This window comes from Daucus carota, chromosome 9, assembly GCF_001625215.2.
Source record: "Daucus carota subsp. sativus chromosome 9, DH1 v3.0, whole genome shotgun sequence".
Classification (NCBI taxonomy): Eukaryota; Viridiplantae; Streptophyta; class Magnoliopsida; order Apiales; family Apiaceae; genus Daucus; species Daucus carota.
In genome coordinates, this window is record NC_030389.2 from 3,393,632 (window position 1) to 3,409,803 (window position 16,172).

A 16,172-nucleotide genomic window follows, 5' to 3' on the forward strand; every position below is an offset into this window, starting at 1 on the left:
TTGTTAAGATTTTGGATTTTGAAATTGAGAATAGAGATTTCATTTGGTGTTTTTCAAACCGATAATCTATTCTTATTCAATAATTCATGTTATAAATTTTTATATATAATGTTGAAATGATCTGTACTTCAATTTTTATTTTAATAATATCATTTTAATTAAATAATAATTAATCAATTCGTAATACAGGTATAATGTTATTTTAAAAATGACTAACATTTTCTTATAACTAATCAAAACGACCCCTTCTTGGTATGATATGAGGGGGAGATACGAAAATGTGAAAGTAAAAATTATTATTTTTGAAATTTTTTTTTTGTGAAAAATAATATCAATCATATAATTTAATTGTGACAATCCAGGTCAAATTCCGAGTTTTTTTCGAAAATTCGGTCAAGTCCCGAATCTCGAAATGCGAAAAATAAGCCGAAATAAACTGGCTCAATTGCAACAACTTGGGTAATCCACAACAACTTGGGTAATCCACAAGCCCACCACAGGCCCCCAAAAGATCATAATTTGTTGGGGCAATTAATAGTAGTACTTATGCTTATAAATTGAACTAAAGTCTCCACACTTCTCGATGTGGGACTGGGGTGTTACAAACTCCCCCATTTAAATTCCTAACCTCCTAGTCAGGCCGAAACGGATAGCCCATAGGCCCAGATCGAAACTCTCTAGCCATTGTCCTCAGGCAACTTGACTAATCAAGCTTTCGAGAGCCTGCTCTAAATACCATATGTGACAACCCGGGTCAAATCCCGAATCTTTTTCGAAAATTCGGGTCAAGTCCCGAATCTCGAATCCGAAAATAAGCCGAAAATTGCAACAACTTGGGTAATCCACAAGCCCACCACAGGCCCCCAAAAGATCATGATTTGTTGGTGCAATTAGTAGTAGTACTTATGCTTATAAACTCAACTAAAGTCTTCACACTTCTCGATGTGGGACTGGGTGTTACATTTATTTAAATAAAAAAATATTAATGATTTTTAGCATGAGATCAAATGGCTTAAAAATGTATGCAAAAAATTCAAACGACTTATATTTGAATAGTAAACTATGATTACTATCTGAAGTTAAAAATTACTCTGTTCCTCTAGGTTGTTTATGTTAATTGTTTGCATGTATTTTGAGACTCGTATAAAATATAATTTCTTTATATGTTTTTCAAAAAAATTGAATAAAAATTCAAATATCAAACTTTTATTTAGGGAAAAAGAATTTAAAAATATATATTAGAGGCCATTTGGTTCACATGTAAATATCCCTCAAATATTCTTAGAAAATATGTAAGTGATCGTTTGGTTGACAGTAAGTTACTGGCTATGTTAAATGTCTGGGAACTGACCATCCATCAAGTTGTTTGATTATTATTTTTATCGAGAAATGATATTTATCATTTAATTATTATAAAAGACAATATGATTATGAAAATATATTATCTAAATAGTTAAAATACAAACAAATAATATGCATGTAATGTCCAAACATATGAATCAAACAAGTTTGTGTTACTTCCCAAGCGAAGATAGGAAGCAGAAGTTATTACAAGAAATTACTTCCATGATGATACCAAACAAATGCTAAAATTAAAATTGTTTGTTTGAGAGCATCTCCAACCATACAAAACTCTTAGGTAAAAGATGAGTTGGCATGCCAAATATAAAAAATTTAGCCAACCAGTTGAAAAAATATCACTCAAATCACGTCCATCTGTTGTCTATAATTTTAGCCAATCTCCTATGGATGGCTATATTTGTCGATCCGCTATAGGTCTGTAAGAAATCTGTAAGAAGATTACACATCATTTATTATCATATTGAACTGATATATTCTATTTTAACAATCTAAAATATTAATAACATACTATTTTTAAATTATAGCCAATCAATATAGCCAATACCATTGAAGCACAATGTCTTATAGGTTCAGCAAATTTTACATAATGTCTTACAGGTCCAATTTAGCCAACGATTATAACCAACCACGTTGGAGATGCTTGACAAAAAAAATGAAAATGTAACTTCCATGATTTTACTTCCCCCAAACTACTTGGACTTCTTATACGAATTAAAAAAGTTATGTCCCAACCAAACACATATATCAACTTCCTATTTATTGTAATTTACGTAATAAATTCAAATTATATTAGAAATATCTTCCTATTATCAACCAAGCATTTAAAAAACGGTTTTTCTATGGTGTGCCCATGGGCACATGCTAAGCGCGGAAATTTTTGTGTTTAGATCATTTTGATTGGCTCATACTCCTTAATAATGATGGACCCCCCCTGCAAATACACCAACCACACCAATCAAAATGATCTAAATGCAAAAATTTCCGCGCTTAGCATGTGCCCATGGGCACACACTAAACAAACCGTTTAAAAAATTATAATTTAAAAAAGTCTTTAAAAAGACTAACCTGAAGAATTGAGGGGAGAGGGGGAATACTACATTTAGCGATCATGAAAAAAAACTGAGCAAACGACCCCTTCTTGGCATGATTTGAGAGGTTAGAGCATTTTTAAAGACGAATGCAAAAAAGAGAAAGTAAACTTGCGAAAAAGGAAAGTAAGTGAGAGACTGAGGAGGAGGATGTCGAGAATGCCAAGCGCTTTTACTGCTTGCTTCAGCTCAAACGTTATTTGTGACAAGGGCTTTCTTGGATTTATGAGACACGGTACTCCTGCTCTTACTACTACTAGTTTTTGTTCTGTTAATACATTGCTTCGATTGCATTCACTTTGTCAATCCCCCACTTGCCCTAACCCTAATCACATACCCAATCATCTTTCGGAATTTCAACAATTACTGTTGGAGAAATCTAGAGTTGGTTTTGATAAGCCTGATGATGCTCTTCGAGTGTTCGATAAAATGCTCCGTATGAAACCTCTGCCTAGTGTTGTCGACTTTACTCAACTCTTGGCCGCCCTTGTCAAGATGAAACATTACTCCGTGGCTGTCTCCGTCTTTTCAAAGATGTGCTCTTTTAGCATTCCTGTTAATATAATTACTTATAGTATTGTAATCAACTGTTGTTGCCATTTGAAACGCGTTGATTATGGCTTTACGTTGTTGGCTGCCATCTTTAAACGTGGTTTTGTCCCGGATGTTGTTACCTACACAACTCTTCTTAGGGGACTCATTTCCCAGGACAAGTTTCTCGAGGCTGAGCTTATGTTCAAGAACCTTCTCAAGTACAATCAGATTCAGCCTGATGCAGCTATCTTTAACACCATTATTAATGGCCAGTGCAAAACCGGCAACACTTCCCAGGCTATGATGTTGCTTAGATACATGGAGAAGAAAGGTTGTATGCCGAACGTAGTAAATTACAACACTGTTATTGATAGTTTGTCCAAAGACAGATTAGTTGATGACGCTTTGGGTCTTCTTGCCGAAATGAGTGACAAAGGCATTCAACCAGATGTTGTAACCTATAGCTCGTTAATTCAAGGTCTGTGCAACCTTAACCGATGGGATGATATAACACAAATGTTAAATGATATGGACAGACACAAAATTTCTCCAGATAAGCATACTTATAATATATTGATTGATGCACATGCCAGAGATGGAAAGGTCAAAGATGCTGAATATCTGATAGAGTTAATGATTCGAAGAGGACAAAATCCTGACATAGTCACATATAGCACGCTAATGGATGGATACTGCTTGAGGGGAGAATTCGATAAAGCGTTACTGGTGCTCAGGATCATGAGAAATAAGGGAATTTTCCCCAATGCTCAAACCTATACCATATTGATCAATGGTTACTGTAAGAAGATGAAACTAGACACAGCAATACATCTCCTAGAAGAAATGACCCTGAAAGGTTTAACACCTACAGTTGAAACGTACAGTACTCTTTTGGATGGGTTATTTCGTGCGCGTAGGCTTAAGGAAGCACATAACTTTTATAAAAATATGTTAAACAAAGGTGTTAGACTGAATATAGTGACATGCGGGATCTTGTTGTATGGACTTTGCTGGAATGGACTTGTTGCTGAAGCAATGACCATGTTTCACAAGATGGAGTCATGCGGCTTAGTTCCTGATATACACATTTATAGTATTCTGATTCATGGATTTTTCAAGGACGGCAAGGTTGACGAGGCAAGAAACCTTTTTCATAATCTTCGTTTGAAGGGTTTATGGCCTGATGTCATATCATACAACATTATGATCCAAGGATTCTGTAAAGAGGGGTTGCTGGAAGAAGCATATAAAATACTTCTGGAAATGGAAGAAAACAATTGCTTGCCTGATGAAGTTACATACAACACTCTTATCCGTGGATGCTTTAAGAATAAGATGTATGATGGAGCTTGTGTGCTTATAGATGAGATGTGTGCTCATGGTTTCAAAGCAGATGCCTCTACCACCTCCATGCTATTTGATTTGTTGCAATCGAAGGAGCAGGACCCCGCACTCCTTGCTATGCAGAAGAAGTTCATGCCTTGAGTACATCAATGATAGAGTTTATTAAGGTACAAAATACTTTTAAATTGCCAGAACTTTGTAATAGTTTGCTACAAAATTTTAAATCAGTGGCAGTTGTGATATTGGATTCGATAAAATATTTAATTTCGTTAAATATGTACTGGGGAAATGGTGGCCTTGTTGTATTTGCATCATTTTACATTTTGAGAAGTATGATAAAGCATGCATTTTTCTTCGACAAAATGCTAGAAGCTGGGTTCTCAATGGATGCATACGACCAGTATATTACGTGACCTACTTTGAAAAAATTAGCAGGGCCCTTCTACTCTTGCTTTGTGTAAAAACTTTGTCATGGGTACTGCAATCTGATGATGCACACTCTTCCGCATTATAATTTACTTGTAAGTTTGTCTTCTACATGTATGGGTTACATGTAGTTGCATATAGGTGTCCTGAGTGCAGCAAATGTGAAGTACACCAACATTTCCATTTATTTTGTTGATATATTAGTATAAACCTATCTGCAGCTAATAAGTATAAACCTATCTGCAGCTATTGTTTTAAAATATAAACCCATTCTGGAGACAATGAGAAAGGCTGTCACTACATCCTCAATGTCTTACTCTTTACACCTTTTCCAATTTATTCACTTTCTCATTTCTTCACTACCTGATCCTAGTCCCAGTATTCAATCCCCATATATTCCTTCTACATCTATACCTCATTTGCAGCTTCAGCCGTTACTTCATTAGGAATATGAGGTTTGTTTTGATTAACTATTCCTGTGTGATTGATTTCAATCAACTGTTATCCGCCATCGTAAAAACATAACAATACACTGTTGCTGTTTCTTTTTACTGATACTTGTACTTTCTCCATTCCAGTTGATCTATATACCATTAATATCGTCATTAATTATTGTTGTCAATTGAATAGAGTTTATTATGCTTTTTCATGAGCGTCTTCTTTTGCCAAATGTTGTTACCTACACCATTTTCTACAGGGGGTTATCTCTCATGACAAACCTCTGGAGGTTGAGCACTGGTTTGAGAAGCTCAGCACAATCAGACTAATTAAACCTGGTGTTGTTCCATTATTGATAGTGTTGCAACAAACCTATCAATATGGACCTTCCACTCTTGCAAGTTTAATAAATATCATCTCAACGTCTTATTTTTGTTTTGGGCTAGTAACAAGCGCTTGTAAGTTGGCAAAGTACCAGAGTGCCCACCCCAGGAGCTTCCATGATTTAATTGTCACAATTTTATCTTTGACTGATACATGGGTTGTGTTAGGCTGCCCATTAGCATTTTCAGCTATGATCCCGAATGCCCCTATACTCCTGCTTCATCTATACCTCTTTAGCAACTTCAACAGTTACTTTATAAGCTATTCACCTTACTTGAATCAAGAGAGCAGGATCCCGGCGCTCCTTGAATCAGTTTCACTGTTTCTAAATCGGATCAGGGTGTTTATATATTAGTGGTACTCTTTTTTTTTTTTCACATCGATGCATATATAAAATGCATCATATTTAACCTCTGGTTCTTTTGTCATCTCTAATTGAATATTAGTGACCTTGGTCAGAATCAAAGAGTGTTCCATTTGCCTGTCCCTCTGTTGTGATATGTGTGTTTTCTCCATTACCGTTGATTTGTTTACATTTAGTATTGCATTAATGTGATAATGAGTTAATGTGATATCCCTGAAAGGTTTAACACCTACTGTTGACGAGGCTAGAAACCTTTTTCATAGTCTTCCTTTGAAGGGTTTACGCCCTACATTTATATCCTACAACTTTATGATCAAATAATTGCTGGAAGAAGCATATAAAATGCTTTTGGAAATTAAAGAAAATAATTGCTTGCCTAATGAAGTTACACACAACACTCTTATCCGCGGCTGCTTTAAGAATAAGATGTATGATAGAAGTTGTGTGCTTATAGATGGACGTGTGCTCATTGTTTTTCTGCAGATGCCTCTACCACCTCCATGCTATTCAATTTGCTGCAATCATAAGAGCAGGAACCCGGTCTCCTTGCCTTGCACAAGAAGTTCATGCCTTGACTTCATCAAGGAAAGAGTTTTGTAAGCTACAAAGTACTTCTAAATCGCGACAACTTTGTAATAGTTTGATACGAAATTTGAAGTAAACCTTTTGCCCTTATCTTCAGTGCTGTTATATAGAAACCTCTTAAACCCTCATGCTTAACACTTCACCTAAACATAAAGTCTAACATATCCGTGCTTTTAATATCCTGCGACTCTGCCAGACTGACCATGTATCAATGCTAGAATCCAACATTATGAAAATTGTTATGACTCGGTGATTCAGTAAAGCCTTAAAGTGAAGACATATATTACTCTGAATATTGTTGACATGAGGTATGAAAAATTGTGATTCTACAACTGTTCATTTTGACTAGGATTCTAATTAGTGGACCTGGAGTTCATGCATCAGCAACACAACTCTCTTACAATACAAAAATTGCATCCTCTGCACAATTAAGTCATATCACAAAATTTCGGAAAATTTTGTCATTGTCGGAAAGTCTCTATATGATTGTGTGTGCTCAACAATAAAAGGTCCGTCCCTGACATTCATACATATGCTACTAATAATCGATTGTTCTAGACCAACACCCAAAAACGAGAGTCTGAAATGTCTGATATTCTGACCCCTGTTCATTTCCGCTACTATCATGGATATATATTATTTGGGGGAACCCCATGACAATTTCTGGACTAATTCACAGGAAAATATGAACGTTGTATATGCAATGACAGGAAAGAAGAGCAGGGAAGCTCCAAAAGACAGCATCCGACGCGATATGGTGAAAACTAAAATCTGACTAAACAGGACTTGAACAAGAATAGTTTTCCATGATCTAGAATATCGAATACCTGATTTGATTTTTAACAATTGAACATGATATGCTACGTTGCTCACCCCTAAGAAATATGAGTATAAAAATATTTAAAAATATGAGTTTGTACAAAGCTAAAAAAAATAATTACACAACTGATTAAACTAAATATTTCATGTTTTTATGAACTTCACGGGGCCAAACTCATATCTACTCTCCCTTTGCTATTTGAAATTCCATAAAATCATTTTGAGATCTGGTTTATAATAATTACATGAAAAATCATTAAAAATCATTAAAAGTCTTATCAAGTGTTTGTTTATATAGCATTCTTATTTAATAGTATTATAAGCAACCTATTCTAATTCAAAACACCCGAAATTTCTCTTTAATAAATCCTGGTTCTGATAGGAATAAAATGAATTTGAGATTATATAAGAAATTTATGATTGCTCAGTAAGTGTACTAGTGCAATTAAGTACATTAAACAAAAATTGATCATTGGTAATATAATGCTGTTAAGTGTAATAGATGCACCTGAATTTGTTTGGGTATATTGGTGAAAGTCTCAAGTATTCAACATATCACTGTTCTGATTCGTTTGCACCAATTTGCATAGGCCAATCCTACAAGCAAACTTGCTTAATTTCGTAATCTGGGTGCTGCATGTAAATTTGTAAATACAGCAATCAGCATTACATGCCTAACAAGAAGCTGGTACTCTACTTTTGTATCCAACCTACATCTTATCGGAGTTTAACCCTGACCCAAATGATAACAAGATGTAAGAAGAATATGGAAAACACAATGGGCTCAAAGATGCCATTATTGAAAACATGGACTGAAGTGAGCATAATAGAGTTGGATTTTCTTTTGGAACATATGTGTTTCTTTTGTGCAGTATAGGCCGTTTGAACTATTTAGTAACACTTGCACGCCAGATGTTTCAGTTGATTTTGGATTACTTGATAATACTCTTTGTCGACTGTTGTAGGATGCCATGGAATATGCCGAGGGTGAGGCAATTGGAAAAGAGTTTGAATGAATTAATTAGTCTAAAAGTTTTACAGATTAATGTATGACGACAGGCAGTTATATTCAGAATGGCTCTGATATCTCCTCTGAAGAAAATTTGATGGCAGAACTTGAGGATGCATTGTCGGAGCAGCGACCAAATTATACGTTGGGCGCTGGACTGACAAAACAAAGGGAATAACGAATACAGAGAAACATACAGCATTGTAGAATTGAACTTGAAGGTTACTTTCCCACCTCAGAAGAGAAATTTAAGCATTCTACTTTCTAGATTGATTTTGTTTATGAAGTAAGATTACTACTGCATCTTCACAAGTTCCTTTCTTTTGCAATTTGTTGTTTTTGCAAATATGTGAGTAAATAAATAGAAATAAATATGTGGGTATGGGCTGGAGTTTACCATTTTTTTCGTTTCCTTAATGTATTTTTCTAATGGTGAAAACAAGAGACAACAAAAGGAATAGGATGGGGTTGTTACGTCAGGGTAGTTTTTCTTAATTAATTTACACCATTATGTAGTGTATATCCAAATATCTGTTTATTGTTTCTGCAGAGAGTCTACATGGTTGGTCCTCTGAAATATACATAAGAGTGCTAGTATAATCTACATGGGTATTTGGTTCAAACTTATATTAGATGAATTTTAGCAAATTTAATATAATGCCTCGATTTCCTTTTTCTATTCATGACTCATTTTATCTTAATAATGGTCAGGGAGCTTTGTTCAGTTAGTAGCCCAACAACCTAGCTAGACATGTTATTCAGCAAAGCTTGGTCGTAGTATTCCAAGATTTAGCTTGCTAGTTTATAAATAAGGACCAAATATATCAACAGAAACTGGACGTGACATTGCCTTGTCGGTCTGATCCAAGGCTAGGCTGAAGGCGACAGAAGAACTACCCACGACAGGGAGCTAATGTGTTTTCTAGTATCTAACCAAAGGTTTCCCTTTGGTTAGATAGTTTTCTTTCTGTTTTCTTTTATGTTATTTACTATTTCATCTCTTATATACTGTTAAATATATTGATGTTTAGATCTCAATAATCTTAAGTGATGCTCGATTAGTAATTTAAGCTTTCTTGTCTCTATGTTGTTTCAGAAATGAGGTGGTGTTAGTGTGGATTGCAGCTTGGGACGTTCTATTTCAGATATTAAGTGTTATTGTTTAAACTTCCGGGGACATTTCCATGTCTTTCGGTTAGATAATAAGCTTTTTGAATGAAAAAAACTCCTCGGAGTATTGGCGTATCTCGATGTGAGCAAGTGTTTCTTTAGTCAAAAAAAAAAAAAAGCTCATAATACTAATGATAAAAATAAAATTTTTATAACGAGACAATATTATAACATACTCTATCAAAGTAATAATCATCTAATATTTTAAATTAACAATAAAAATCTAAGTCATTGAAATACTATATAATTGAGATGAAAATTATAAAGGTAAACCATATCAAAGGTGACAGAATTTTTTTTGGCTACGGTTATAAGGTTAGTAGTTCAATTGATATTTTTATAATAAAATAAGGTACAAGTCTTTTTACGCAATTCAATTATTACTTATACAAGGTGTGTGCAACATATACTAAAAAAGAATATGTTTATTATCTGCCACATCATGTAAAAAAGAAGAAATAAATGTAAAATAACACGGACCACACATCTTCATCAAATCATGATTTAGGATATCGTAATTCACATATCAAGGACAAGTTTTAATCAAAATCATGTTATATTAAATGAAATAATTTAATAATTTTTAACAATAAATTACAGATACTTTTAATGAGGTATAATATATTTAGAATCTAAAAGTTTCAATATTAACTTGGAATATAATTTTGAACATGTAGATAATATGGTAGTGGCCTCTATATGCTAAGGAATTTGAATATAAAAAAATCAGTTCAAATGTAGATTTTGATTCATAATTATTTTAATATATAGTATTTATTATTACTATTAATCCTACTAAGTTGCAAATATTACATTTCCATCTTCACATATTTTATCAAAAAATAAAAAGTGATAATTGCGTTCGAAATCATATGATGACACAATGATACTATGGATACTCCCTCCGTTTCTTTTTTCTTTTCCTGTTTGTGGTGTCGGTACTACAAATTACTAATTTACATCTAATCTATAAAATTAAATATAGTCATGAGTGATCTTGTTAAATTTGTATTCACGAGTACTTTAATACTGTGAAGTTTTTATATTTAATGCTACTACGAAATGAAATATATTAACGATCAAAAATGTGTGTTGACAAACATAAAAAATACAAACAGGAAAGTATTTAGAGACGGTGGGAGTATTATTTAAAACATAAACACAAACTAAAGGCTTTTATGCAGGTTATTACCTTTATCACACAAAATTAAGTAGAATTCTCACCTGTATTCGGAGTCATTTTTAAATGCGTTACCAACAATAGCAAAAGACAAGCAGCACTCCCTTTTTTTAAAGAAACAACGGAGGAGCAGAGTTTCCAAAAACAAGGGCAAGTGCAAGATGAAGACGATGATGAGAACGAAGAGGGCTTTCACTACTGGCCTCACTTCAAACACTCTTCTTCCACTCCCAAGACTAGGTACGAATAATATTACTACTAGTCCTTGTTGTCGTGTTATTGCATTGCTTCGATTGCATTCACTTTCTCAATCCCCCATTTGCCCTAACCCTAATCACATTCCCAATCATCTTACAAAACTTCAACAATTACTGTTGGAGAAATCTAGAGTTGGTTTTGATAAGCCTGATGATGCTCTTAGATTGTTTGATAAAATGCTCCGTATGAAACCTCTGCCTAGTGTCATCAACTTTACTCAACTCTTAACTGCCCTTGTCAAGATGAAACATTACTCTGTGGCTGTCTCCGTCTTTTCAAAGATGTGCTCTTTTAGCATTCCTGTTAATATAGTCACTTATAGTATTGTAATCAACAGTTGTTGCCATTTGAAACGCGTTGATTATGGCTTTGCGCTGCTGGCTGCCATCTTTAAGCGTGGTTTTGTCCCTACTATCGTTACCTACACAACTCTTGTTAGGGGACTCATATCCCAGGATAGGTTTCTTGAGGCTGAGCTTATGTTCAAGAACCTTCTCAAGTACAATGAGATTCAGCCCAATGCAGTTATTTTTAACACCATCATTGACGGCCTCTGCAAAACCGGCAACACTTCCCAGGCTATGATGTTGCTTAGATACATGGAGAAGAAAGGTTGTATGCCGAACGTAGTAAATTATAGCACTATTATTGATAGTTTGTTCAAAGACAGATTAGTTGATGATGCTTTGAGCCTTCTTGCCGAAATGAGTGACAAAGGCATTCAACCAGATGTTGTAACCTACAGCTCATTAATTCATGGTATGTGCAACCTCAGTCGGTGGGATGATATTATCCAATTGTTCAGAGATATGGACAGATACAGAATTTCTCCAAATAAGCATACTTATAATATATTGGTTGATGCACATGCCAGAGATGGAAAGGTCAAAGATGCTCAAGTTTTGATAGATTTGATGATTCGAAGAGGCCAAAGTCCTGACGTAGTCACATATAATACACTAATGGATGGATACTGCCTGCGGGGAGAATTGGATAAAGCGTTAGCAGTGCTCAAAACCATGACAAGTAAGGGGATTTTGCCTAACACTCAGACCTATAATATATTGATCAATGGTTATTGTAAGAAGATGAAAGTAGACACAGCAATACATCTCTTAGAAGAAATGCCCCTGAAAGGTTTAACACCTACAGTTAAAACATACAATACTATCTTGGACGGGTTATTTCGTATGCGTAGGCTAGATGAAGCCCATAAGTTTTATAAAAAGATGTTAAACCAAGGTGTCAAACTAGATACAGTGGCATGCGGGATCTTGTTGCATGGACTTTGCTTGAATGGACTTGTTGGTGAAGCAATGTCCATGTTTCGCAAGATGGAGTCATGTGGCTTAGTTTCTAACATACGCATTTATAATGTTCTGATTCATGGATTGTTCAAGGACGGCAAGGTTGACGAGGCAAGAAACCTCTTTCATAATCTTCGTTTGAAGGGTTTACGGCCTAATGACATATCTTACAACATTATGATCCAAGGATTCTGTCAAGAGGGGTTGCTGGAAGAAGCATATAAAATACTTTTGGAAATGGAAGAAAACAATTGCTTGCCTACTGAAGTTACATACAACACTCTTATACGCGGCTGCTTTAAGAATAAGATGTATGATGGAGCTTGTGTGCTTATAGATGAGATGTGTGCTCATGGTTTCAAAGCAGATGCCTCTACTACCTCCATGCTATTCGATTTGCTGCAATCGAAGGAGCAGGACCCCGCACTCCTTGCTATGCAGAAGAAGTTCATGCCTTGAGTACATCAATGAGAGAGTTTATTAAGGTACAAAATACTTTTAAATTGCCAGAACTTCGTTATAGTTTGTTACAAAATTTTAAATCAATAGCAATTGTGATATTGCAGTTGATCAAATATATAATTTTGTTAAATATGTACTTGGAAATGGTGGCCTTGTTGTATGTGCATAATATTACAAAATGAGAAGTATGATAAAGCATGCATTTTTCTTCGACTATATGCTAGAAGCTGGGTTCTCATTTTTACTTTGTTCACTAAATTATATATATATTGCCTAAATTTGAGTCTGGAAGCCTTACTAGCAAATGTGTTTATAAAGTGTCCTGGAAGGACTGCTGCTATCCCAGAGATGAAGGGGGACTTGGCCTAAAGAATATTCATATCTGGAATGAAGCAGCTGCCATCTTTCAGTTATGGCGTATTATTGTAAAAGCTGAATCTTTGTGGGTGCATTGGATATATCAATATGAGCTTAAGAGAAAAGGATTCTGGACTATGCAAATTCCTTCTAAATGCCCTTGGTCTTGGCGAAAAATTCTTAACAGCAGAGCTAAAGCTAGCAACTATATTCGATATATTCCTGGCACCTCATCTCAGTTTCTATTGTGGCATGACCCTTGGCTTAACAATTGTCCCCTGATCACTTTTTTTTATCATTCTTTGATCACGGCTATGGAGTCTCGATTCTTAGCTGCTCTGAACACCATTCAATCCGATGGTGCTTGGGTTCTTGGTGTAAGTGATCACATTGCTGTTCGTGAATTGAGAAACCTGTGTGATAGTATCACACCCCGTGGTATCGACAGAATTGTATGGGAGGGTGCATCTAAGGTATCTGTATCTAATATTTATGAATCCCTGTCTGATCATACCTCTGGTCCTCCTTGGTTACTGTTTGTCTAGAACAAGTTTCATATCCCTAAATATGCTTTTACAGCGTGGCTGATTATGAAAGAGCGGTTGTGGACCAGGGACCGTATGTTATCCTTTTGCATGAATATTGATCGTGGCTGCCTTCTTTGTACAGGATTCTTTGAGACTCATTCTCACTTGTACAGTGTTGCAACAAACCTATCAATATGGACCTTCACCTTCCACTCTTGCAAGTTTAATAAATATCATCTCAACGTCTTATTTTTCTTTTGGGCTAGTAACAAGCGCTTGTAAGTTGGCAAAGTACCAGAGTGCCCACCCCCAGGAGCTTCCATGATTTAATCGTCACAATTTTATCTTTGACTGATACATGGGTTGTGTTCGGCTGCCCATTAGCATTTTCAGCTATGATCCCGAATGCCCCTATACTCCTGCTTCATCTATACTTCATTAGCAACTTCAACAGTTACTTTATAAGCTATCGAACTTACTTGAATCAAGAGAGCAGGATCCCGGCGCTCCTTAAATCAGTTTTACTGTTTCTAAATCGGATCAGGGTGTTTATATATTACTGGTACTCTTTTTTTTTTTGCAATCGATGCATCATGCATATATAAAATGCATCAGATTTAACCTCTGTTTCTTTTGTCATCTTTAATTGAATATTAGTGACCTTGGTCAGAATCAAAGAGTGTTCCATTTGCCTGTCCCTCTGTTGTGATATGTGTGTGTTTTCTCCATTACCGTTGATTTGTTTACATTTAGTATTGTAGTAATGTCATAATGAGTTAATGTGATATCCCTGAAAGGTTTAACACCTACTGTTGACGAGGCTAGAAACCTTTTTCATAGTCTTCCTTTGAAGGGTTTACGCCCTACAGTCATATCCTACAACTTTATGATCAAATAATTGCTGGAAGAAGCATATAAAATGCTTTTGGAATTGAAAGAAAATAATTGCTTGCCTAGTGAAGTTACATACAACACTCTTATCTGTGGCTGCTTTAAGAATAAGATGTATGATGGAAGTTGTGTGCTTATAGATGAGACGTGTGCTCATTGTTTTTCTGCAGAAGCCTCTACCACCTCCATACTGTTCGATTTGCTGCAATCAAAAGAGCAGGAACCCGGTCTCCTTCCTTGCACAAGAAGTTCATGCCTGGACTACATCAAGGAAAGAGTTTTGTAAGCTACAAAGTACTTCTAAATCGCTACAACTTTGTAATAGTTTGCTACGAAATTTGAAATTTGAAGTAAACTTTTTGCCCTTATCTTCAGTGCTGTTTTACAGAAACCTCTTAAACCCTCATGCTTAACACTTCACCTAAACATAAAGTCTAACGTATCCGTGCTTTTATTATCCTGTGACTCTGCTTGACCATGTATTAATGTTACAATCCAACATTATGAAAATTGTTATGACTCATGATTCAGTCTTTCAGTAAAGCCTTGAAGTGAAGACATATATTACTCTGAATATTGTTGAAATGAGGTATGAAAAATTGTGATTCTGCAACTGTTCATATAAACAGAGTTGTCCACACTGTACATGTTGACTAGGATTCTAATTAGTGAACCTGGAGTTCATGTAGGGTTAAAAATGGGGCGGGTTCGGGGCGGGGACTTCATTTCCCAGCCCCGCCCCATATATATTTTTCCTGCCCCGTCCCCGCCCCATTCCCCGCGGGGATTTATTTTTAATCCCCATCCCCGCCCCATCGGGGATTTAATATAATTTCGCCCCGCCCCGCCCTGCTGCTATAATATTACACTTTAAATAATTACTTTAAAATTTAGTAATTTTTTCTTCAGAATTTAATAAAAATATACGAGACATGTATATTAAAAGCAAAAAATTAAATATAATAGAAATCAAAGAGACATGTTATACATTGTAAAATTATAGTTTTGTGTATTATAAAATAATAATATTAAATATAATAAATATATTATATTATATATGATAAATATATTATATTAAATATAATTATTTATTTATATTAAATATATGCGCGGCGGGGCGGGGAATCCCCGCGGGGATTTAACAAATACCATACTTGCCCCCATATTTTGGCGGGGCGGAAAATCATTCCCCGTCACTACCCCATTCCCCATATTAGCGGGGCGGATCTGCCCCATTCGGAGCGGGTTGGGGCGGGTTCCCCATTTTCCCCACCCCATTTTTAACCCTAAGTTCATGCATCAGCAACACAACTCTCTTACAATACAAAAATTGCATCCTCCGCACAATTAAGTCATGTCACAAAATTTCCGAAAATTTTCAAACGAGTAGACATGATTTTGTCATTGAGTTTGGGAGGGTCTCTATATGATTGTGGTGTTCTTAACAATAAAGGAATTCCAGGCACTGCTTTAGAAAAAAAAGGGTCCGGATCCCTGACATTCGGACATAAGATACTAATAATCGATTATTCTGGACCAACATCCAAAAACGAGAGTCTGAAATGTCTGATACTCTGACCCTGTTCATTGCCACTATTGTCAAGGATATATATTATTTCGGGCACCCCATGACCATTTCTGGACTAATTCACAGGAAAATGTGAATG

At 35.4% G+C, this 16,172-nt stretch overlaps 1 protein-coding gene across 1 annotated transcript; it reads left to right on the forward strand.

Annotated features, from left to right (window-relative positions):
* The first annotated feature begins 2,451 nt into the window (after positions 1–2,451).
* Positions 2,452–14,655, forward strand: LOC108201044 (pentatricopeptide repeat-containing protein At5g65560-like). The gene is made up of 2 exons (XM_064084496.1): positions 2,452–4,466; positions 10,739–14,655. Exons 1-2 carry the CDS (start codon positions 2,601–2,603, stop codon positions 12,725–12,727), a joined length of 3,855 nt encoding a protein of 1,284 aa, XP_063940566.1. The 5' UTR covers positions 2,452–2,600; the 3' UTR covers positions 12,728–14,655.
* Positions 14,656–16,172: the final 1,517 nt, after the last annotated feature.

Bases quoted from the DNA above. Each gene is read 5' to 3' on its own strand.
- LOC108201044 (XM_064084496.1), top strand. From the start codon at position 2,601: ATGTCGAGAATGCCAAGCGCTTTTACTGCTTGCTTCAGCTCAAACGTT. The intron at 4,467-10,738 runs TGAGTACATCAA...AAAATTAAGTAG, and splicing joins TGCAGAAGAAGTTCATGCCT to AATTCTCACCTGTATTCGGA.